Source organism: Aspergillus eucalypticola, assembly GCF_003184535.1.
Source record: "Aspergillus eucalypticola CBS 122712 chromosome Unknown BO83scaffold_7, whole genome shotgun sequence".
NCBI lineage: Eukaryota > Fungi > Ascomycota > Eurotiomycetes > Eurotiales > Aspergillaceae > Aspergillus > Aspergillus eucalypticola.
In genome coordinates, this window is record NW_020290281.1 from 798,823 (window position 1) to 822,247 (window position 23,425).

Genomic DNA, 23,425 nt, shown 5'->3' on the forward strand with positions numbered 1-23,425 from the left:
TCTGCTGAGTTGAGGTAGCTACTACACCCGCCATTTCCCATGTACTTCAGCTCGCACCCAGAAACATGCCACCGTCGCAGCGAACAACAACACTCCCACTGTAATAGCAGCCCGCTCATATATCCCCGACTCCGTCAGGGCGGAGCCTCGTGGAATCAACAGCCCCGTCAGCGGCGTGCCAAGCAACGCCCCGACTCCCCGCACCAGATACAGCGCCCCATTGACGCTAGTGAAATGCTGTACGCCGAAGAGCTCCACCAGCGATGCGGGGAAGAGAGAGATATACGCGCTAGCAAAGGCGCCATACAGGATCGTGAAGACGATGAAGAGTCCATGTGCTGCGGCGCTCGAGACCAGGGATGAGGGCAGCCAGAAGGCGAAGACGGCGACGGCGCTGAGAAGCGTCGTGGCCGCGAGGGCATTGATTCTGCCGAGCTTGTCGGCTGCGTAGCCGATGACGATGCGGGAGACAAAGTTCGATGCGTTGCTTAGCGTGATGAAGTTAGCTGCTGTCGTGGCGCTGTAGCCCAGGGCTTGGGCGTATGCGGCGTAGAAGAAGAGCGGCGTGGAGTAGCCGGCGGATTGAAGGAAACAGCCGAGGGCTTGGGCCGTGAAGCGTTTGGAGCGGGCTACACGCCAGTTAACGAGCGGGACGGAGAAGAGTCGGACCCATTTGGGACGAGGGTGGGAGCGGCTGCTGGATGATCCGGCTGTTTGCAGTTTGACTTGTTCGTGGAATTTGGGCTCCCAGCGCAGGATGCTGCCGGCGGCGGTAACGGTCGTCAGTGAGATGCAGCCTGAGATGCGCAGGGCGTTGCGGAAGCCCACATGGGAGATCATGGCCCGCAGTGCAGGCGGCCAGATCATGCCCCCCACTCCGGTCCCCGAGATGATGATTCCCATGGCGAGGCCGCGACGTTTGCTGAACCAGGTTGGGGCGACTGCCATGGTGGGAACGTAGGCCATGCAGGTGCCAATGCCCAGGAGTAAGCCTTGTGTCAGAGCAAAGTGCCATAGAGCCTTGCTGAAACTGGCGAGGATGTAGGCGATGCCGAATACCCAGCCGCCGGCGATGATCACGGCTTGTGGGGAGAAGAGCTTCGCCCAGGACATGGCGAAAGGGCCGGCCATCGACATTAACGCAATGGCCAGTGTGCCGATCAGGTCGATGAGCGCAGTTGTGCTTCCGGTAAAAGGAGTGTTCGGTTCGCGGGCCATCTCTTCATAGAGGGATTGGTAGACTCCAAAGGAGAACACGAAAGCGCAGGTCGTGATCATCACGATGAATCCGGCTGCCACGACGGCGACATAGTGCCTTGGCTGTCAGAACCATCGGACTTGTTGTAGATTGGTGAGCTCTTACCATTGGGGATAAACCGGTTCAGGAACAGGCTCACTCCTGCTATTCAAAGCCCGGTCCGCATTCTGCGGCAAGGATGACTCCTGCTCAGCCGCCGACCGGGAGCGATCAGACATTTCTACTTCTATCTCCTGGCACGCCATGACTACCCATGAGAAGCACAAGGTGGATCGATCGATCCAACCAAGCCTTATTAAAGTTGATCTGATAAAACGGTTGCTTGCCGAGTCTCGTTTCCGCGGCTAAAGCATCAGCCCGCCGCACACGGCAATCTCACAGCTTCATTTACCGGCGCTGCGGATCCGGGGTATACCAGGTATATTATAGGCGGATGAAGCCGCCTGACCACCCCCCATCAAAGCCAATATTTGAGCCGATCTCTTAGCGATCCGGCAGTCCCACGCCTCAACTACCTTCATTGGCTGCACATTCACCGTGAGCCATTTTCGTCATGGTACTGCACGTCACAAGGCCAACCCAAGCGAGCTTCCGGATCCCGTAGCGTATAAGGCTGAGCAGCTTTCCATAAAAGATGTATGTACAATATCGACAAACCTAACCATGGCTCTCCTCCTCAGCAAGGACAAAGTCGGGTTCGAGATCATACAGATCAGAGTGTTGATTAACCCATTCCCGGCAAAGATAATTATTATTCGCCAAATTTTGCACCATACCTAAAACTTCCTGCAGCTGCAGCACGCACGAGGCATCTGTTTCTTGATACATCATGAGCACTTGGGCGCAGAGAAGTATGGGAAGCGGTGTGAACGGGGAGATCTATCGGACATCAGTATAGCTAGCTAAATGAAGGAGAACGTTGCAAGTCACCTCGAAGTAACTCAGCTGTAACACCGCCTCTGTCAGGCGAATAATCTCCTGTACAGTTAGGAGCGCCCGCTGTCGACATTGTCGCAGCGTCTCGCTATTCTCAGTCGCACGAGCCACTAGCTCCAGCGTCATACAGTGGTATAGAATAGCCGATTGTATCATAAGATTAGGGGTGAGAGACACCGGTTCGGCTGGCAAAGTGGGCGTAACTGACTGGACTGCCGAGATGGTCCGACTCTTCTTGACTAGTACAGCGTCTAGCCAGCGATGTCGCTCCCAGAAGCTGTTGGATATGCCGCTGTCGGCTTGCTCAGCTTCTGCCTGCTGTCGATGCAATACCGTCTTCCCACAAAGTGAAGCTAGAATGACCATTTCCGAAAGCTCTGCTCTGAGGAGAGGTCTATCTTCAACGATGGTCTTCGAGAGAAAGCCCGTCATCTGGCTTAGCTGACCTGTCTGGAAGGTCTCCTCTTTCGCGGGTAATCGTGTCGCAATCTGTCAACCATCAGCTAGGTACGCCGGCAATCAAAGCATCGACATGACATACAATTCGCTCGTCAAAGGTCAGCGGGCTCTCGTGTCTCAAGGAGATAAGTCGGTCCAGAATGTACGCTACCCAGAAGACACGACGCTTCTCCTCCGCCCAGACAAGGTCCTCGAATGGGTTTGCTTGGTGAGATCCTGTATTGTCCCCCTTATCAAGATCAAGCTTGTGCAGGTCCATCAGCTGCACAAGTCGGATGCCCTGACCGGCGCTCACCCACCCGCGACGGAAGTTATGGTGAGTGAATTCGTAAACAGCAAGTATCAGTAAAGCCTGAACATGCTCTATTTGGTCAATTTCGGAATCTCCATCTACTAGTTGTAGATAGCCGAGGAGCTGCCGAACACACTGGTATAGGGGCTCGCATAGATGCTCCAGCTGGGCAGACATGGATGTAGTTATCGTCCACATGGCGTACTGCAAGCATCTTCTCGATACAGACTTGTTGGAATCCCTGGTCCAGGAAAGGTAGCGCCGTGCGTTGAGAATGGGAACGAAAACGTGTGCACGATCAAAGTACAACTGGTCACTTGCTTGCTCAGCATAACATCACGGAAAAAGGAATCATGATACCTACAGTTCGGCATGTAATAAGTTCGAAACCGGCACTGTCCCTACGCTTGGTGCTCCCGCAGGGGCGTTGAACTCGTTGAGAAGTACATTTAACTGGGGCTCCCCAGTCCAGCCATGCACTGTGGGTTGCGCAGCAACATCACCGCTTGTGGATGTGTCTGCGGACACGGGATCTTGTGTCTGTCCAAACAGTATATTCTCGAGATTCGCTGTTCCCATAAGTCTCTGTTGATATTTTCCAGAGTAGAGCATACTACTCACCGATACGCACCTGCAAGGTTTTCAGATGGCCTTTCTTGGGACCCCGGCGGGTAGGCTGCGGGTTAAAGACACATGTTATGCCCGCGTTAGAACAATTAATGCATTGAGGATGATTCCCATCACAGCGCATCTTTCGGCGACGGCATTCTGCGCATGCAGAGCCAGGGCGATTGCGAGATTGAGGTTGATCACTGGAAGGCGAAGGGCTGGACATAGCTGGTGCGTAGGCGAATGTTGAGTCAAACAAGGGAATGCACGTGTGCCGTTTGCATCAGGTGGTGATGGACGGATATATGCCTAGCTGCGACACAGGAACCCTAAGTAGATCTTGGCTCCCACTGAAAGACGACAAGCCATGCCGAGCCGGTTAGTGCGCTTTATGTTCCGAGCTATAGGACATCCTTCAAAATGAAAGGGGCGGGGGCGGGGGCAGAAGGGCTAGTAGCTGAGCTGGTGTTCAAGTAAATGTGCTTCCAATACATGATTAGCGCCATATGCAATTTGCAGATAAGCATGAAAGGGTAATCCTTGACGGGCTTTGCCTGTTGCGGAAACCCGAGCGAGGCCAGCACAAGCAGTGTCATAGAACTCAGATCCATAGAGATCGGCGCTCCCGGGCTCGTCTGCATGCCAGAATCCTAGACCTCGTCACGGAAGTTCGATCATGATGATTTGGAATAGATTGTATGAAGATCCGTAAGGTAAATTATGCACCGGCGAGGGTTCTTTTTGAAAGAATACCATTCGCAGGCTATATACCTGCCGCAAATCAATTATTGCGCAGGCTACATCTATCCAATGATCTCTTCCGCTGGTATCTCCAGTCAATAAGACTAAGCTTTTCTAGGGTCATGGCAAAATTCCCAGGATCGGTAATGCAGCGGCTACTGCGTGATGAGTTTCGGAGAATGCGGCCGGAACACTTGACTCAGCTTCCGTTTCAGCTGAGGTGACGGGTGTAGGAGGCTAGTCATGATACTGCAAGGTCATTGCACACCGCAACTGAGACCCAAGGTGGCTGCATAAGTTTGTCAATAGTTTATTCCCACAATCCTAAATGATGAGTCGATTCCCATCTTACTTTTTCGTTGATGAAAGGCACTAGCAGCCTTGAGCTAATACATTTCAGGGTGCATGTCGTATTTGTCGATGGACGAACAAAATGGTTTCCGCATTAATGGAATAATGGAGTGTAGTATTCGAAGAGATAGAGCTTATAAAATGGATGCCGATTGGATATATGTTGCCTATAGTGTAATAGATATCTTTGTATTCCGTATACGTTTATTTCCTCATCTTGGTTTGGATTTAAAAATAAGTCTGTTCTTCCGGCAAACCGGACAAACCGTATTCGCATTGCTGGAGCTGCACACTCTATCCTGCGTGCAGCGGTTAGCTTTTAAACGTGCAGGCTAGAAAGATTGGCGTATTCCCGGGGATACTTAATGTGAGAGCGTGCTGGAGAATTTCGGAGATACTCCCAAAAAGGGGTGTAGTAGCTCAGGTGGGCCTCGTGCATCTGGGAAAGAGATCGTCGCAAATGGGTGGATATCTTCGGCTTTTGCTGGGTTCTGATGATTCCTAATGACGGTATGAGTTGATTTCAAATCCCTGCTACTTCCATATTTCCTTTGCAGCTTATCTTCAGTTGGCCACCATCAACCGGGGTCAAAAGACCATGTCTTTTTCCACTTACATGTCTCCCACTATGTATTCCGGAAAGGCAATTCCGAAGGTTGCTGTTATGAGGGTTTATTTCTAATAACTTAAAATCCGCTTCATAGGGCTGAACAACACGATCCACCGGTTACACCCAAAAGCTACCATAGACGGCAAGATGTCAGTGACCGCGGCCCCTGTTAATTTAATAACTCTCTCGGGATTGCTTGATCGCGATATGGACATAGCGTACATTGTTTGGTGTGCAGTGCAGGCCGTGAACTAGAATACAATATGTGTGGTGGGTGTGGAGAGAGGTTTCTAATTTTTGGCCTATTGAGGTAAAGTGCAAGAGGAAAGGAAAGAGGAGATGCTTCTGGAAGTACACGTGGTCGGACATGGGAGGCCTACAGAAACCTCAGGCCACGCCCCGACAAGGCCATTGTTGCAATTGGAGAAATGGGCTGGGATTGGGGAAGAAGAAAAAATCAATTTAAAAAAAAAAAAAAAAAAAAAAACCAAACAAATTCAGCTCAGCTCTCGGTCTAGTGGAACTCTTAGGTAGCTGACTAGCAGTCTATCACACTAATAGAAAAATCGTGCGAGTCAGCCGCATGTTGAATCAATGCATTGTTCCTACTAGTAGCCCACTTGATTCCGGAAATGCCTCACAAATCCATTCTCCGAGGAAATAGCTTCCCTGGCCTATGATTTCTATCACCTTACCACTATAGCTTCCTTTCACGCTAGGTCCTAGAAGTGTCATGTCTCCCGCCGCCTACCCGTACTATAGCCATGATGTTTCGGGTGATCATCCCGCAAGACACACCAGAGGAACCCATGCTTTTCCCCGCGGATCCATTCGATCGATGATTAACCGTGTCAAATTATTGGTCCTTCAATATGTCTTTGGTTAGTACCATCTTATTGCTGATCACCGTATAAAAAATTTCTCGGGAGAGTTCCGCGTTTCCCAACAAGGGCAAGGCTAGATTCCCTGTATTTTCTAGGGAGACCAATCTCTGCCGCTCGTGCTTTCATTGCGTTTGGAGAAGGGTTGACAGCCTGGGCTGACTCGCGGAGGACAGTTGATCTCACGTTCACTTGCCCAAAAAATCCGCATGAAGTCTTCCCAAATTTCCTCAAAGATTCGCCATCTGTACAGTCTTGAACCCCTTCCAATTCTCCAGAGTCTCGGTACAAGCCTGTTTGTATGCCGGTATCCCACCACAAAAATTAAGCATCTGCCGCTTCTTCCCTGGTATATTGGCGCCCATATACCAAGAGTCCGCCCGAGTAAACAGTGTCGCGTTAGCGATTTCATCCGCCCATTTGGTCCATGAGTCTGCTGCCTCTGGTGTAGCCTCGATAGACGCCAGTCGATTGGCCCGCATTCTCTGGATTGTATCGATGATAATCTGACCCTGTACTTCAATAGTCGAGGGTACATTGCTAAGTGCGCTCGGTCCATGCACTCCGCACATGTAGAACAGATTGGGGTATCCGCTAAGCGTCAAACCCAAGTATGTTTTTGCTCCATCCTTCCATTCTTCCTTCAGGGATATGCCCTCCGTGCTGTGAAGACCTAAGTTTGTCAAGCCCCCCGTCAAACCATCAAACCCAGTCGCCAATGCGACCGCGTCAAGCTCATGGTAGGCTCCACTGCTTGTGACAATACCGTGGGGCCGGAATTCAACAATTTTCTCCTCGCGCACATTGACTAAGTGGACGTTCGGCTGGTTGAACACTTCGTAGTAATTCAGTTCCAGTGCCGATCGTTTCGCTCCAAGGGGATGTGGTGGATCCAACGGTGCCAGGAGGTCCCGCTTTCTGGGGTCGTGGATTCTCGAACGCGTCTTTTGAGCCCAGAAGTCGTACAAGGCACGGTTTGCTTGCAGATCGGTCAAGTTATCGATATATGTTCCAAGAATGTAATTAAAACCGCCCTTTTTCCATGCATATTCATAAATAGCCTCACGCTCCTCGGGTGAAACGTCAAATGTCCGTGTGGGTACTTGCGTTGCTACATAGCCCGCAAAGGTCTTACCACGGTCTCGAAAGACGTGCGGATACATGGACCTGATGACCTCCTGGTCTTGGGGAAGTTGAAGCTGTCGCATGGGCAAAGCCAGGTTGGGTGTTCTTTGAAAAACCGTCAGAGTGCCTGCTTCTTTTGCCCACTCTTGAATAATCTGAATTCCTGTTGCGCCTGTGCCTATCACTGCCACTTTCTTCCCTTGGATATTGACGCTTTCCTCTGGCCAGTATTCGGAGTGATAGATCTCGCCCTTGAAACTCTCTATCCCAGGAAAAGCAGGCGTGTAGCTCTTCGATGTAAGTCCTGTACATGGTAAGAGGAATTGAGATTCAGTGACTCGACCATCCTCCGTTTCGGTGCGCCAACAGCTCTTTTCTCGGACGAACTGTGCCTTCACTACCTTGGCCTGGAAGTCCACATCCTTCTTGATATGGAGCTTTTTATCGACATGGGCAAAATACCGACGCAGCTCCTGGCCGGAGGGGTAAACTTCGCTCCACGACCAATCCTCCCAAACCTCCGGCATAGACAGCTGATAAATCCAGCTTTCCGAATCGACCCTGACACCTGGATAGATGTTATTTGCCCACGTCCCTCCTAATTCAGTCCCTGTTTCGTAGATTCGGCATGAATAGCCTAGTTTGCGAAGGTGATATAACATAAATATTCCCGAAAACCCAGCACCTATTATGAGGACATCATATCTGGCAGGGCGGGAGTCTGGAGGATTTACAATGTGGGCCATACCTATATCAATTCTAGGGGGGTTCATATATGTGGCAGGCAGCTAAAAGGCGAGGAAGTGATGGCTAGGAGACTCTTCAAAATGTCAATGGGAAGGAAACAGCCGGTATATGCAGTAATGCGACCGCTCCGCCATCGCCGAGGGTCTATGGTGTGATTGGTGTGATAACCCCAGGTATTTCTGTGACATGTCCACCAATCTCTGAATATGGGCCGTTGGAGAGATTGTTGTTTACTAGGGTGGTGATGTCATGTTGCGGTGCGGGTTTTAGGTGCATGCTCACATTGGACGCCTGACGGCCGTCCTCGGCTTTCGCCACTCAGTCCTAATAAAGTGGAAAATAGTGAGAAATGACCGGTGGTAAATTATTGCCCAGCCCCTTCGCTTGGTGGTTATGGTGCTTTATCGAGTTTGGGGCCCTGCTGACAGCTTGGCCCTAGTAGCTTCGAACACAACGCTTGTTGTCGTACAAGCAAATGCGTACAACCACCCTCTCGAAGAAGCCACGTGAGGGAAGGATTCGATAATATGCAGCCTTGATTGTGTAACTATTTGTCACCCGGCATTGATAAGCACTAGCGAAACATTGGCGCACGGGAAAGGTCGTTATCACATATTTGTTGTCTCTATCGAGGAAAATTGGTGTCACCCTTTAACCCCACACTTGGCGGTCCGGCCCCCTTGACGTCTGAAACGTATTGCTGCCAGGGTGTTTTCTTTCCATATGCAGGATTGATGGTGCACAATGAAGGGATAAAAGCACCTTCACGACCTTCTCAATATGAACCCGGCGAGACGATTGACCTGAATTTTGCTGTTCAGTACCGAATCAAAAATACACCCCCCATTTCCAATGTTGGCCACATAGCTAGTGGTTGGATAAGGATCATGACACACCCACCTTAAATTCGACTTCCAGAAGCTTCAGAGTCATCCAATTGGTTTGACTGGCTTCTCCAACGTATCTTGACCAGCATTGTGATGGGGTTCTGAAAACACTCCCCTAACTCTGCGGGTCTATATTCTGGCCTGCATAGATGCATGCCATGGCGTGCTATAGTAGTAGTAGATAATTTTAATCCGTTTCCCTGGCCATAGGGACTAAACATGTCTCGGCCCGGGGTAGCCGATTCAAGCTTTCTTGGATTCTGCCATTGTGGTTGTGATATGGGAGTATATAGTACGGTGGCAGTGCAACTATATATATAACCGATACAAAACACGATTTCCACCATCGACCAAAAACGATTAAAAACACCAAAATACAGCATATTCCCACATATACATAAGCATTCAAACATACTGAAGCCATTCACTAATATTAAACCACCAAAAAGAACACAACCCACACCCCATAGTCATTCATACAAAACATCTCTTCTGAGCCAGCATGCACGGGATATAGGCCGAATAGTTGGTGCGACTTTCAACAACGTGTCTCGATGGTGTAGTTGGTTATCACGTGGGTCTCATACTACAGTATGACGTGGAAGCATAACTTCCATGCGATCCCAAGGCCGGGAGTTCGAACCTCCCTCGGGACATTTCTTTTTTAGATTTCCTTGATCATAAATCACGTGACAATCAATCATCGTGCGATTGGGGTATTACACAGCTAATAAGTAAATGTTCTATCTTTCAGTTTTGTTTTTCTTTTCTTTTCCTTTCTTTGGAAGATCCCCTGCAAGCTAAAACTCCTACATCATCAACAGAGCCGGGTATCGTTTCGTTAATACCACCTAGCCCCGTGGTGCGTAGCAACCGATAGTCTATCAAGCAATGCAACTATTGTCGTGGCATTCATTGAACCGAAAGACATAACTGTGATGGCTCCATAAGTGTCTATATTATCTAGTAAAAAGTATTTTCAAGAACCGAAATCCCCCAATGATGACCATCCACATTATTCCCGCGGACCGTATTAGCAAGAGGATACCATGCCGAAACCTAGAACCTCTATATATGCTCGCCAAACAACATCAGAAAAGTCTATTGCTTTTGATACCCGGGGCTAGTGTATGAGCCTTTCACGCCAAACCCCGCTTGACCTTCCATTTCATAAATGCTGCAGCGAATGGGAACAAACATATCGAGACTGCGACCCAGGCGAAAAGAACACCGAAGTCAAGCCCGATGCGAGAATGCGTATCGAAGAGAATGGTGCGGAGTGCCTCGACGACTACCATATATTAACTTGGTTAACTGGGATATATGAGGAAACAACTTACTTCTGTGAAGAGGCCAGGCGTAACCCCATCTAAAGAAACCTGGAGCCAAATCCAAAGCATAAAAGCCAGTGGCCACGTTGGTAATCACCCAGAAGATGAGGAAGAGCGCACTCCAAGGAAGACCGATGATCATAGCCATGTTCTCACACGGGAAACCGAGGGCACACATTCCCACCCAATTCAGCATCCAGTAGACAACAAAGGACCCATGGCCGTAGGCATTGGGGTTGTTGGCGGACTGAGTGTCGGGTGCGGAGGGGTTGCTAAACGGGATCTGGAAGGCCAGTGACACGAAAGAGTAGAAGAGCGATAGGAAGAAGTATGTGCCAATGTTGGACAGGATGCGCCACAGGAGCCACTGTGGGATTTTCAGCGGAGGATGGTTGCCCTTGATGAATTGGATGTGTATGGGCATCATGAACGGAGTGTTAAAGAAGGCAAGAATGATCAGATAGATGAGACCAATGCTCACGGCCGGAGTGATGACGGCGGGCGCGAAGGGTCGAAGGTCAATGGAGGTGAATCCAATTGCCGGGTTGATGGCCTGTGGCACTTTGCTGATGTTGTACCCTTCCTGCGCGACGGTCTGTATCCAGCGCGGTCCGAAGTACGACCGGACGGCCAAGTCTAGATCGGATAAAAAGGGGATGATGTAGTTGTAATATGTGCTCGGATCGCGTGCACTGATCATGACGAACTCCGCCGCACCGTAGGGGTCGTAGGATGAGTTTCCGTTAGTGACAGCGTTGCGAAGAAGAGCAGTGGCATTAGAGTTGACAATAACAGCTGCATAAGCGTGCTCGTCGTACACCGACTGGCGCACAGCCCAGGGGTCATTATGGAACTCTGCAGGAGACTTGATCATGTAACCTAGATGCTCGCTGCTTGAGTCAAGTATTTGGTTCACGACGTCAGTCACGGCAGGGCCCACGATTGGAGTCTCATTTCGGTAGGGCTCCAACTGGCCATCGAAGTCGACAACCCAAACAGTTAGAGCAGGAAACCGGGACGCCACCTGAAATTGTACGGCCCAGAACAGGGATAGAATGCAAAGGATGAAGACACAGAGCAGTAAAACTGTAGATTAACAATTAGAGAAGAAGTAGTCATAATCTAAGGGTTTAGCACCAACCTGTCCGGCCCCACTGGAAGAACACGTTGCGACGAGCAGCTTTAAGTGCAGGATCAAAGAAAGAGACGGCCGCAGGAGGGGCCTCAGCCTTGTCGCCAGCCTCGACCATCTGGACTTTGTCGGAGCCCATACTGTGGCCCGAGTACAAGGACACAAGGCCGAAGTGTGAGGAGGAATGGTAAGGGTAGCGTAGGAAAGAGGGAAAACCACAGCAGATAAGAATATGATGCCATCCGACGCCAAGGAGGCCCAGCGGCGCGATGGACAGATTTAAAAGAGTCCATGATCAGCCTGGTACCCATCGCAACCATTTTCCTCCGGTGGCTCACTGAGCGCTATCAGAAGTCGGCAACGGCGAATCCGGGAAATTATCCGAATAGGGTAATAATCGAATTCCGAGACCAGAGTTCGCCTTTTCGGAGCGCGAAAGTGTAAGAAGTTCGTTCTCGGGCTTACAGCTCGGCATGCGTGGTCTAACGCTAACAACGGGAACAACCTTTTTCTAACTTGACCACGATGAGGTCTTCTACCTTATAAAGAGTGCATATTCTCATGCTTAAATACGCACTTATAAAACAAGACGCTTGATCATGATAAGGCTCGGCGTGGTCTGAAGTGGGCGGTGAGGTGACTGGCAGAATGTTAGACCCGGTCATTTCTCGGCTGAGCCGAGCCAAGCGGAAATTCCGGCTATGTTTTTAAGGGAACTGGCTAGACCCGGGATTACCCCTAGCAGGCCCAGCTTGGTTTGTCCCGTGCATTCCAATCTTATCTGATACGACCGGGCATAACGCTGCTTGTGCTCCTTTCAGATTACAAATAAATAAGCATCGCCTCGGATGCCTGGACAGTGAATGTCGCCCGTCCTGCTGTTGCTTGCGTCGTCTCCATATCCTTTGTGCCCTGTAATTCGCATGTCGCGTTCGCAAAAGTCTGTCCTCCGACGGTGATCGCCCCCTCCCCGACGGTCGTTGTTGTGGCGTCTCCAGTTAATCGCAACGCGGATACGGAAGTGGATGTCGAGGGAATGCCACTCAGTGTCACGCTCACGCTGCTCCGTGTCCCTGAGGTATAATACTCCGAGTTGTACAGCAGTACGCGAACGGGCTGGTCACTGCTATCGTAGAAGGCGTATGCTGCGAACCGGCTATTCCCGGTGTCTAGCTGGGCGACTTTGGAGGCACCAGAGAGGGCAAGGGCGGCGGTATAGGCGCCGTAGAATGGCGCATTCACCGATTCGTCCCACCAGCAATACGGGCCTGTACCATGGGTTAACTTGCGCCAACCAGACATAAGCAACAACATGAGATACGTACAGTTGCCAATTGTTCCTTGGTGGAAGAATAATTGCTGTCAAAGTCAGATCAAAAGGCTCGTTCGTTCTAGATCCGGGGTTGATGGCAGGTAGGCCTACTTTAACACCTAGAATGGTGGCTTGCATGACGTAGTCCAGGATCCAAAGCCCGGCACCGAAGGTAGGGCTAATACCACCACCTCCACCGGTCGCTGGCGTTATTTAGCATTTGGTCAGGCACGTGCTGGGCGAGACATACCCGAGTTCGTTTCTCCCATGACAAAATCTTTGTCGAGCTCCTGTGCAGCCACTACTTGGCTCTGAAACTCTGACACTCCCTCCACTATCTCGGTATGGCTCATCAATTCATCTAGGTCCGCGGTAGACGCGGATTGCGGATAGTAATGGTGGCAGAAAGAGCGCACGTATTGGGTGGTATCGGCTTCTTCCTCTTTCTGGGCTAAATTGCTCACATTGAATGTACCCACGCCGAAGAAGACACCAGCTTGGGCGAATGACGTTTCGTCCAAAGCGCTGCCTACAGATGCTTGCCACAAGACCTGCGAAGCTGCATCAGCTGCAGCCGTCCATGACTTACCATCCGCGATTGGATCACTTGAAGTGAAGACTGACAAGAGTTAGCGCGCCTGTTCCGAAAGTAAGTACATACAGTGAACGTACAGTTCGGTTCGTTTCCGAGCTCAATAGCATAAAGAGTAGCAACCTTTGATTTGGCGACCTTTGCTGCGGCGATTGTATTGTCGATATTGTCCAGCCGTCTATTAAGCCCTGAGCGTATCTCAGCATCCTTGCTATGAGCCCGGTAAGGGAATTCGCGATTCAATCATGTTTGCTATCAATGGCATACCAATGGTCACTGATCCTTCATAAGAACCAGCTATTTCCATGAATGAGTCACCGAATGTGAGTGTCTCTGGTGCATCATCCGGCGAGTCAACGCTGTATGAGACTGCTGACGATAAAGAGGCATTGTAGGTCGCGCGATCTCTTGTAGAAGACTTAGTACGATAACTTGCAGTACGAAGACGCCGCGGTTATCTCACTGCGTTGTGCCTCCAATTCGAACGGGCGAGTAAGATCCCGATGCATCGTGCAGTTGTCCCAAACAAAAATTTGTCAAGGGTAGTTGCTGGAAGTACTCTGGGAAGGCAAAAAACTCGAATCTTATTATTATCAGAAATCAGGTCTCTTGCAGTAACACAGGTTGACGTACGAAACGCCTACAGGAGCAGCGTCTAGCTGACCACTGGAGTTTGTTGGAGCTGATGATGGAATTTCAAAACCGAGGCCATTGACTCCGCTTCCAGCAATCAGCAGAAGAGCTGGAGCAATGAGAGCATTCATTTTGATGCCAGACATGACTAGGATCCCAATTGAACTGTACATAAAGCGATCTTATCTCTGCTCTTAGCAAGGGAGTACTTGCTCAATGGTCTCCAGAAACTCCGTATTTCAATTGCCGCAGTCGACCGAATCGACTCCTCGAGCCCATACATCCACCGGAGGTGCCCTCGGTTATTATGGAGCCAGCTCGGATAAATTGAGGTGAGGGGGCGATCAAACATCGACAGAGTCTATTGAAGACGATCGGTGAATGGCCAGGCATCGATGGACACCGGCGGAGATCGCTGTTATTGCGGGGGCGGGGCAGTGACGAATGGATCAGGAGTTCTTCCACCAAACATCAGCTGGACTGGCGACCAGCTAATAGCCATGTTCTTAATGGTGTTGTGCAAGAGCGGTTTGAGAAAGGGTAAGAGATGCTGGGAGGGAAAATGCTCTGCCGCAGTCTTCTCTCGATCCCGATCAGGCCAGTTCACGTGCCTCGAGAAATCGCATAGTTCTTTAGCTGAGAGTCTACCACCCATCGAAGAGTCCGCATATCACCCGAGCAAAACTACCAGGACGTGTCTGCTACTACTAATCAATTATGACTGTTCCATCAATTACTGCTCTTGGGGACGACCCCGATACCACGCACCGCCTAAATGCCTGTGCCTATCAGCAGTCAGCAATCACAACTTCGGGCAGCATCCAGTATGTGGCCTTTTATACCTCGTGGGAAGGATCGGACCCTAGAAGAGTTACGATTGCACGCCATGATGTTCAAGACCCTTCATCCGACTGGCAATACTTGACTTTCGAAGATTACAACCAGACGACCGATGACGGACATAATACCATATCTATCGGGATCTGTGCTGGTGATGGAACGATTCATGTGTCGTTTGATCATCACTGCGATGCGCTGAAATATCGCATCTCGCGACCAGGTCTGGCAGCCGACCCAAGCGAGTCGAGTTGGACGGCAAACAACTTCAGCCCGATTCTAGATCATCTACCCGGCTGCGACGGTCTGTTGGACGTTACATATCCACGATTCATACCTGCAGAAAAAGACATGTACTTTGAGTGTCGCATTGGAAAGTATGTAATATGCAAAGCTCGGGAGTAGCAGAATCTGACGATCAGCTCGTAGAGCAGGTGCCGGCTCCGATGTCCTATATCGCTACAGTCCTGACACTGCGCAATTCGTCCAACTGGGAACCTATCTAATTGGAAGACAGTGTAACCCGTATCCAAATGGAATATCTTATAGTCTATCAACGGATAGTCTTCACGTTACTTGGACTAACCGACACTTTATCGAGTATGAAGGAGCGGACGACCGTGCTTCCACAGCCCACAAAGCGCAAGCTGGGCCTAATGGCCCCGAGAATAACGAAGGACTATATTATGCATATAGTCGGGATAATGGCACTACATGGAGCGGGTCAAACCAAAAGTCAGTGGCTATCTTGTCAGCACGTCCAGGGACCGGACTCGAGTCCCAAGATAGCCGGCTACTCGTTAGGGATATCCCTAGAAACAGCGGTATCATGAATCAGGAGGCACAGTACGTTGACTCCGAGGGAGGGGTGCATGTATTGAACCGAGAGAACACCACCGGAAAGGAAACATGGATGCACTACTACCGCTCCCCATCGGACACTCAGTGGAGTTTCTTCGCATTACCTGACATATATCCTACGCCTACCGGACCTCGGGGCAAACTTGTCCATAGCGAGAAGCTCAATGCTGTCTTCTTCATACTTCCGTCGAATACGGAGAGTGAACTGTTGATTGCGCGGAGGAGTATGACTGGTGTACATGGAGAAATGAGTGTAGTATGGAGAGAACATGGATACAGTGGAGAGCCGCTGATCGACGAAGAAGCCTTTACAAAATTTGGGCTTCTGTCTATTCTCATATTGAGAGACAATGAGGTAGGTAAAAGGAAGGTGGCCGTGCTACAATTCGATGTCAATAACCTGGCGCAATGAGGAGCATGTGATAAGTATTGAAAAGCAAGAGAAGCAGTAATTAGTAGCAGCAATCCTAGTGGAAGCCTTCAATACGAAAGTCAATTTCATGTCAGCCCTTGCCCGTGGCGACGCAGTCACTCGCACTAGGAATACATTTTCCACCAACAGGAGAATCAGGAGATCGCCACCAGCTGTCTGAGCTGCTCGCATGGTGTTTTCCAGCCGCCTCGGATTGCTTTAGGCCGAACCTCTCATGCAACCTGGGGGAGAGATCTGCACGATCAGCCCCGCAGTTCCCCCAGGTTTTGGCCCCGGATAATAGCCTGGGCAAGCTTGTCTTGATTAGACATCGCATTCCACAGGATCTGCTACAAACTCCGTATATATCTTCTTAATGGGAGTTGGTGGCAGTATTGGGGGATATCGTTAACCAACCCGACTTCATCATGGCAGTAAGTGCGCGGAAGCCCATCGATCGCAGAGCGCTTGAGGACACCACGGTGGTGAGCAACAAGCAAGGGCCATGGTGGAAGGACACCGGTCTACGAAAGCTGAACTTGATGCTGTTTTTTCTCATGTTCAGCGAGTTTACTCAAGGCTACGATGCTTCCTTGATCAATAATGTGCAAGAGCTGAGTGTTTGGCAGGAGGGTATGTCAAGTATTGTATTTGTACTAGTCCGTTGACTGAACATGCAGTGCAGATTTTAATCACCCTCATGGTAGCCTTCTGGGAGCCATGAGCGCTATGTACTGGATAGGTGATACAGTACACTGATCTCGACGATCTCGTTATTGGTCTAACTACAATCTCAGGCAATATCGTCGGCGTTGTCTTCATTTCCTTCATTTCCGATAGGCTCGGTCGCAGATACTGCCTGTTTTTCGGCGCTATCCTATGCCTTGCTGGCACCGGAATGGCTACTGGTGCATCCAGTGCAGGTCTCTTTATCGCAGCTCGCTTGCTTCTAGGCATGGGGGGTGTAGTAGTTGCTGCGATCGGGCCAGTATGGATGGGTGAACTAGCCTACCCAGACCATCGAGCGACAGCAACTTCGATGTCCAACACTACTTACAGTGCTGGATCTATCATCGCGGCGTGGATTACATTTGGATCATTCCGACTTGCAAGTGCATGGTAAGCCCACCTGCCCGAGACCATACTTCCTCATCCTCATCAAAGATAGGGCATGGCGCATTCCCACCGTCTTCCAAGCGCTTCCATCAATAATCCAAGTAATTGGAGCATTCATTCTTCCGGAGTAAGCCATAGCAAGTCCTCATTCCCAATTAATTCCTAACAGCCATAGATCACCCCGCTGGCTCATCAGCCGCGGCCGCGAACAAGCCGCCCTCGCCATCCTAGCCAAATACCACGGCAACGGCGATGCCCAGGACATCGTAGTGCAACAGGAATACCAAGAGATGAAAGAGACCATCGAACTCGAGATAGCAGCCAAGAAGACCTCCTGGAAAGAACTCATTAACACCCGCGGAAACAGATGGCGCTCGTTCATCCTCATATGGTGTGGTGAGTTCCTCTACCCCAAACCCACCACCACCACCATCACCACCTAATGCGAGAGACAACCAGGAATCTGCAAACAATGGTCCGGCAACGGCCTAATAAGCTACTACCTCAGCAGCATGCTCAAATCCGCCGGAATAACCGCCGAGGTCGACACGACCCTGATCACCGCAACAAGCCAAATGTTCAGTTTCGCCTGTGCACTAGCCTTTGCCTTCCTTCCTGGCCGAGTCGGACGAAGACCTCTCCTGCTCTGGTCCATGGGACTCATCTGGCTCGTCTTTGCGCTCATCACGATTTGCACGGGCGTGTTCGTCGAAACAGGTAGTCAGTCTGCATCGTACGCCACTGTCGCTTTTATTTATATATACAACGGAGTACATAATCTTGGTTGGACGGGCGCGATGATGCTCTACGGTTAGTACTATCTATCCCAAATGCCTCTTATGGCCCCTTCTAGACCACAAAAAAGATCTCAATTAGACATACATAAATGGTCAAAGCAATAGCTAACTGACAAACACAGTCGTCGAAATCCTCCCCTACTCCATCCGCGCTAAAGGCATCGCTCTTTTCTGGCTCGTCACCGGCGCCACAGGGGCCTTCAACACGTATGTGAATCCACTGGGGATCGATGCCTTCGCATGGAAGTATTATTTCTTCTATGTGGGGTGGATTATTGTTGAGTTTGTGGTGGTGTATTTCTTCTTTATTGAGGTTGGTGTTCATTCTGTCCCTTCCACACCCCTATATATGATATATGCACATGCTCTTGTTCGACATCGTGGCGATGGTGGCTAATACTATGGTATATTTGCAGACCAAAGGACCGAGTCTGGAGCAGATGGCGCTGCTGTTTGATGGGAAGGATGCAGTGGTTAGTCATGCTAATCCGGTGGCGGAGGAGTTTTTGGATGAGAAGGAAAAGGAGAAGGCCGAGGCGAAGGAGATTGAAGTGGCTCGGTAGGATAGATTGAGTAGTTTCAATTATTGGATGAGGTGCTTGAGAAGGTATGAGACTGGTTATGATTTACGTTGTTGGTATGCAAGTAAAGTGAAATAGGTAATTTTGAGACTCGTTATTCCTGGTACTCGCTATTAAATCTATTCCGAACAAAAAATGACAAGCAGCAGAAAGGAATCATCACCATCGGCACATAATACTCAGCAGTGATTTCGTACGCCTGCCCATTCCCGTATGGGCAGGACATGAGACGGGAAAAACAAATGCACTAACGAAAACAAAGCATCCCGCGGCGGTATGCAATATAATGACACACAAGAAAGAAAATGAAACATAGGGAAATATAAAGGAAAAAAAAAGAAACCCGGATATTAAAGAACATAGACCGCCGTGCTGTCTATGCAATAGGATGCTGTCCCAGAATAATTTGTACAGGCGTTATCGCATAATGCAAGTTTTTTTTGGTGAAACCGTTTACTCGGGCTTGCGGCCAACCATGAGGTACATGGGAGTGAACAGCTTCTTCTCACCACCGGCAACAAGGCAGTCACCGGCCAAGGCCAGACTGTCGGCAGTCTTCTGGGAGCCCTTGGGGAAGAGACCGACCTTCTCCATGGCACCGACGAAACGGTGGGCAATGCCACGGCCCCACCAGGTCATACGAGCGATCGTGAAGAAGTCCCAGGGAGAGGTCAAGTGCTTGAAGGAACCGGCCAAGGGGTAGTACCAGGGGATGGTGTCGGGGCGGTCGGCCAAATCCTCGTTGTGGAGGAGCTCGAAACCGGCTCCCTTCATGGCATCAAGACCCTCGGAGACCTTGACCATGTTGGAGATACCGTCACCCTGCTCGATACCGAGACGGATCTTGCGGTGCTCGGCGTTGTTGTTGTCGTATTCCTCGGTCATCAACCATTCGTAGACACCGAAAACACCACCGGGCTTCAGGACACGGAAGATTTCCTTGTAGACACCCTCGAGTTCAGGAGCGTGGCAGGTGGCCTCAATGGCGTAGACAGCGTCGAAGGTGTTGTCCTCGAACTTCATCTGCATGAAGTCTCCCTTCTCGAAGGTCAACTTGTGGGCCAGACCCTCACGTTCAGCGTAGCGCGTAGCACGCTGGATCTGGTAGTCGTTGTTGTTCAGGCCGACCACGTTGGCGTCGGTGAACTTGACGATCTCACGGGCAGGGCCTCCGACACCGCAGCCAACATCGAGAACCTTCATTCCAGACTTGATGCCGATCTGATGGGCGAGGTAGTGTTCGTGGCGAGCGATGGCCTGTTGGAAGCCCTCGCCAGGGGAGAAACGGCAGAAGTGGAAGGAGGTACCCCATCCGTACTCGTAGAAGTCCGTCGCAAGGTTGTAGTAGCTATAGCGAATTCGAGTCAGTACTGAGAACCGCAGTCATGTTTCTGGGTCTAAATGGCGCTACACACTGTCTGGTCAAGGTCGCATACTCGGCACGACGGGCCTAGAACATCAAGAATATTAGTACAAGGCTTAGCGTTAATATGGGAAAGGAGTAAGTCGCAAACATACCGCACGGATCTCTTCAGTCTCTTCCTCAGCGCTCTTGTTGTCCCAGTGCTTGAAGTACTCGTCGACAGCAGCCTTCTGAGCGGCAGCGTCCTTGTTGCGCATGGCAGCAAAACCACCCTGAGCTTCAGCGGACTTTCCATGGAGAACGCGGTTGAACTCCGCATCACGCGCATGGTTCTCCTGTTCAAGAGCTGCGGGAGCCATTGTTGACAGCAATTGGAAATTAAAGTGGGATAAAAAGGGGTGGATCGGTCAAGAAGCACAGGTGTCCGGAGTAAGTGGTTCGGATACAGGGACTTGAGGAGGCAATTGAGGCAGTTTTATAGCCACAAACACGATTCTGAGAAAAGAAGAAAGGCCAAACAGGCGAACAGAAGTGAAGGAAGAGGAAAACGAAAGGATACGAAGAAGCAAGCGAGGCCAACGCAGCAGTTAATGCGATCGCCCGAAAGAAAGGGGAGGCGGAATTACGACTGACTTTGACATTTCCCCAGCCAATCACCGCTGTGCCGCTGGCCAGCCAACCAGATGGCGGGGGCTAGTCCCGAACAGGCATTCTGGGGTTCTGGCCAGGAAAAAGTTGTATCCGAAAGAGACAGTGGAACAGCGCTAAGCCGTACTAGGCAGTTGACCAGGGCGTTCCTGGTCATATCGAGAAGCTGCGTATCGCGTATCGCGTATCCGGTGCGTATTCCGCCAGGCATCACTGGATCCGCTGGTCGCACAGAAGAGGCTATGCTATCACATTGAATGCCGCAGGATCAAGGCCTGGACTGCAAGGTTTCGTTTCGGACCCTGTATGCTTAGGCATCACGCACTTTCTAATGCGATTACTATACTCCTTACGCAGATGCCTAAACAACCACTCGGGTTCATCCTTTCCATGCATGTGATGCAGGAACTTGCAGTCAAACCACGTGACTCAAATCTTGCTTATGTCACAACAGCCACACTTAGCCACAGAATGCGCCACTACGACTATCGATAATCCAGTTCTTGCTACCGACAACGCTCAACTTCGCCGCATCATCTCCGCAGGGCTTCGCGTTTCTGTGTGGAAGCGCAGCTGAGTAACACAACGACAACATGCCCCCTCCACAGATTAAGCAGGACCTGAACCGGTCCGGATGGGAGACCACCGACTTCCCCTCCGTGTGCGAGAACTGCCTGCCCGACAATCCTTACGTTCAAATGCTCAAGGAAGACCATGGCGCAGAATGCAAGATTGTAGGCAGACCTTTCCACTTTCGGACAACCAGACCATACTAACAGATTCCCAGTGCACGCGTCCTTTCACCATCTTCCGCTGGAAAGCTGATCGCACCGCGCGCCAGAAGCGTACTGCCATCTGCTTGACCTGCGCGCGTTTGAAGAACTGCTGCCAATGCTGTATGCTGGATCTGTCCTTCGGGCTGCCGATCGTCGTTCGTGATGCTGCTTTGAAGATGGTCGCCCCGGGCCCCGAAAGCACCATCAACCGCGAATACTACGCACAAGGTCACGAGAAGGAGATCGAAGAGGGGCGTGGCGCGGTGGAGGAATACGAGAAGACGGACGAGAAAGCTCGGGAGTTGCTTCGGAGGCTCGCCAACAGTGAACCCTACTACAGGAAGCCTCGCCAGATAGAGGCCGCACCCCAAGATGAGGAGGGCGCGAGTGCAGGACCCAGCGACGCACCGGTCGTACACAGCCGCTACGGAAATGGCCCGGGACCCATTCGCACAAGCGAAAGCAGAAGGGGAACGCCACTTCCGGGTAGAGGACGAGGAGGTATGCGTGGTGGTCGTGGTGGCCGCCCATTCCCTAGCGCCGCTCAGGTGCCCCCATCGGCTGAAGATATCCTACCGCCCGCGGATCCGAACATCACATCGCTCTTTGTTACTGGAGTGGAGGATGATCTTCCGGAACATACGCTGCGGACTTTCTTCACACAGTTCGGACAGCTGCGGTCGCTTATTTGCTCCCACCGTGCTCACTCTGCGTTCGTCAACTTCGCAACTCGGGAGGGTGCTGAGGCTGCTGCCAAGCAGTGCCAGGGTCGGGCTGTCATCCAAGGGTGCCCTCTGCGTGTTCGATGGGGTAAGCCCAAGCCGTTGGATAACATGGACCGGGAGGAGCGCTTGAAGAATGCCCGGGAAGGTCGGCAGGCGGCAGGCCCGCGGGCAGCCGATTCTGGAAAGAGAGCCATCACCGCTGCCGGAGAGGAGATTGGCAAAGAGCAAAAACAACGGAATTATGCTGTCGCCCCACCCCCGGGTGCTGGAGAGGTCCAGTACTCCAGTCTGTCTGGTGATTGATTTGCATTTCAACTCGCATTTTGTTTTCTACAGGGTTCGGGAACAAGGAGGTCTTATGTATGTTCGCGAGCGGGCGTTGTGTATATTTTCTACATTCTGATTAAACCATAAAATACCCCCAAAGACGCCGGAAGGAGAGAGAAAAGTTTGGGTATACTATAATACAGTCTGCAAATGCCATAGTCTGCAGTCATCCTTTCACCCACGCATAGGCTTCCAGACAGTCAGATTCCACACGGAAGACCCTCCCTCTATGACGAGCATGCCTTATCCACCTTGACAGTCTTTCCCTTAACTCTGATGGTGTCGTTATCGCCGCGCTCGATGTCGTCATGAATGCGGAGTTCTAATAGAATCACGGGTCAGCAACATATACTCAGCCATAGCATAAACCCTCTGCTAGCTACTCACCCCACTTGGCATTCTCATCATCTTGTTCCCGTACACCCTGGACAATGTTGTGTCTGAGAATGTTCGCCACTTCGAGCGCATGGTTGATCTGCATCGGAGTATCAATGCCTTCGCGGCGGTGGCTGTCGAAGTTCCGGCGAGCCTCTTGACGGGCAGCAATCATAACACGGACATCGTCTGTACGTTGAATAATGGTTAGCGTTGAACAGACTTATGGCTGTTGAGGCGGCGACTGACCCCGGAAGGCAATGCGGGTAGCGCGGAGGAGTTGGCGGTAAGCACTGCGTGCGGACAGGGCGGTTTGGGAGGACATTATGAGGTTTGATAGTGAGATTTATCGAAGAATTCAATCTGTTGACCTTTTAGAACTTGTCTCCTTGTGAATCGAGTCTTTTGGGGTGGCGTACTGCGATAGTAACGGGTGATCTGATAATAAAGAGAATGGTCGTCAGGCGAATGCAGCTCGTCGCTCTGTTAATAAAGAATCCTTGATATAGAAACTACAATTAAAAACAACAAAACATATAAGAAGAAGATCTAATCAACATGCGAAAAGGTTGAATTCTGACCGTCGTTCCCTGCGGCAGTCCTTGACTTTCGATGACCTCCGAAACAGCCAAGGTTTGATTGGCCCACTGGGTGGCGGCAAGTCGGGGCAGAAAAAAATGGAAAAGCACTTTGTCTTTTTGCTCAAACAGT

At 50.7% G+C, this 23,425-nt stretch overlaps 10 protein-coding genes and 1 non-coding gene across 11 annotated transcripts; 4 read left to right on the forward strand and 7 right to left on the reverse strand.

Moving 5' to 3' along the window:
• Positions 1–21: 21 nt before the first annotated feature.
• BO83DRAFT_397272 (monocarboxylate transporter) lies at positions 22–1,476 on the reverse strand (the record flags this gene model as incomplete). The annotated part of the gene is made up of 2 exons (XM_025533180.1): positions 22–1,315; positions 1,364–1,476. The coding sequence occupies 2 exons, from the start codon at positions 1,474–1,476 to the stop codon at positions 22–24; spliced, it is 1,407 nt and encodes a 468-aa protein (XP_025390226.1).
• A 254-nt stretch (positions 1,477–1,730) lies between these two features.
• On the reverse strand, positions 1,731–4,280 carry BO83DRAFT_376844 (citrinin biosynthesis transcriptional activator CtnR). Its single transcript, XM_025530832.1, has 5 exons — positions 3,567–4,280; positions 3,310–3,514; positions 2,736–3,261; positions 2,189–2,683; positions 1,731–2,137 (listed from the first exon to the last, which is right to left on the reverse strand). Exons 1-5 carry the CDS (start codon positions 3,778–3,780, stop codon positions 1,916–1,918), a joined length of 1,662 nt encoding a protein of 553 aa, XP_025390227.1. The 5' UTR covers positions 3,781–4,280; the 3' UTR covers positions 1,731–1,915.
• Positions 4,281–5,893: 1,613 nt separating this feature from the next.
• Positions 5,894–8,057, reverse strand: BO83DRAFT_376846 (flavin-containing monooxygenase). Its single transcript, XM_025530833.1, has one exon. The coding sequence runs from the start codon at positions 8,033–8,035 to the stop codon at positions 6,368–6,370; it is 1,668 nt and encodes a 555-aa protein (XP_025390228.1). The 5' UTR covers positions 8,036–8,057; the 3' UTR covers positions 5,894–6,367.
• A 1,387-nt stretch (positions 8,058–9,444) lies between these two features.
• BO83DRAFT_t106 lies at positions 9,445–9,552 on the forward strand. The gene has a single exon. It is a non-coding gene; the product is annotated as a tRNA-Met (tRNA).
• A 258-nt stretch (positions 9,553–9,810) lies between these two features.
• On the reverse strand, positions 9,811–11,623 carry BO83DRAFT_357254 (SNG1 family protein). Its single transcript, XM_025529238.1, has 3 exons — positions 11,369–11,623; positions 10,237–11,313; positions 9,811–10,187 (listed from the first exon to the last, which is right to left on the reverse strand). Exons 1-3 carry the CDS (start codon positions 11,496–11,498, stop codon positions 10,036–10,038), a joined length of 1,359 nt encoding a protein of 452 aa, XP_025390229.1. The 5' UTR covers positions 11,499–11,623; the 3' UTR covers positions 9,811–10,035.
• Positions 11,624–11,968: 345 nt separating this feature from the next.
• Positions 11,969–14,427, reverse strand: BO83DRAFT_376848 (glycosyl hydrolase family 79 C-terminal domain-containing protein). Its single transcript, XM_025530834.1, has 8 exons — positions 13,897–14,427; positions 13,727–13,846; positions 13,531–13,670; positions 13,344–13,451; positions 12,922–13,290; positions 12,783–12,874; positions 12,685–12,718; positions 11,969–12,627 (listed from the first exon to the last, which is right to left on the reverse strand). Exons 1-8 carry the CDS (start codon positions 14,025–14,027, stop codon positions 12,182–12,184), a joined length of 1,440 nt encoding a protein of 479 aa, XP_025390230.1. The 5' UTR covers positions 14,028–14,427; the 3' UTR covers positions 11,969–12,181.
• A 160-nt stretch (positions 14,428–14,587) lies between these two features.
• BO83DRAFT_435915 (BNR repeat-containing protein) lies at positions 14,588–16,006 on the forward strand (the record flags this gene model as incomplete). The annotated part of the gene is made up of 2 exons (XM_025535920.1): positions 14,588–15,110; positions 15,163–16,006. Exons 1-2 carry the CDS (start codon positions 14,614–14,616, stop codon positions 16,004–16,006), a joined length of 1,341 nt encoding a protein of 446 aa, XP_025390231.1. The 5' UTR covers positions 14,588–14,613.
• Positions 16,007–16,434: 428 nt separating this feature from the next.
• Positions 16,435–18,533, forward strand: BO83DRAFT_461920 (sugar transporter; the record flags this gene model as incomplete). The annotated part of the gene is made up of 8 exons (XM_025537274.1): positions 16,435–16,639; positions 16,692–16,748; positions 16,804–17,125; positions 17,175–17,249; positions 17,298–17,518; positions 17,582–17,932; positions 18,042–18,232; positions 18,336–18,533. 8 exons carry the CDS (start codon positions 16,435–16,437, stop codon positions 18,480–18,482), a joined length of 1,569 nt encoding a protein of 522 aa, XP_025390232.1. The 3' UTR covers positions 18,483–18,533.
• A 57-nt stretch (positions 18,534–18,590) lies between these two features.
• On the reverse strand, positions 18,591–20,448 carry erg6 (sterol 24-C-methyltransferase). The gene is made up of 3 exons (XM_025530835.1): positions 20,019–20,448; positions 19,916–19,950; positions 18,591–19,848 (listed from the first exon to the last, which is right to left on the reverse strand). Exons 1-3 carry the CDS (start codon positions 20,220–20,222, stop codon positions 18,954–18,956), a joined length of 1,134 nt encoding a protein of 377 aa, XP_025390233.1. The 5' UTR covers positions 20,223–20,448; the 3' UTR covers positions 18,591–18,953.
• Positions 20,449–20,914: 466 nt separating this feature from the next.
• On the forward strand, positions 20,915–22,487 carry slt11 (Pre-mRNA-splicing factor ECM2). The gene is made up of 2 exons (XM_025528371.1): positions 20,915–21,245; positions 21,299–22,487. Exons 1-2 carry the CDS (start codon positions 21,105–21,107, stop codon positions 22,313–22,315), a joined length of 1,158 nt encoding a protein of 385 aa, XP_025390234.1. The 5' UTR covers positions 20,915–21,104; the 3' UTR covers positions 22,316–22,487.
• On the reverse strand, positions 22,389–23,299 carry BO83DRAFT_376853 (LYR motif-containing protein). Its single transcript, XM_025530836.1, has 4 exons — positions 23,134–23,299; positions 22,964–23,077; positions 22,727–22,903; positions 22,389–22,661 (listed from the first exon to the last, which is right to left on the reverse strand). Exons 2-4 carry the CDS (start codon positions 23,037–23,039, stop codon positions 22,567–22,569), a joined length of 348 nt encoding a protein of 115 aa, XP_025390235.1. The 5' UTR covers positions 23,040–23,077; positions 23,134–23,299; the 3' UTR covers positions 22,389–22,566.
• Between the last annotated feature and the right edge of the window lie 126 nt (positions 23,300–23,425).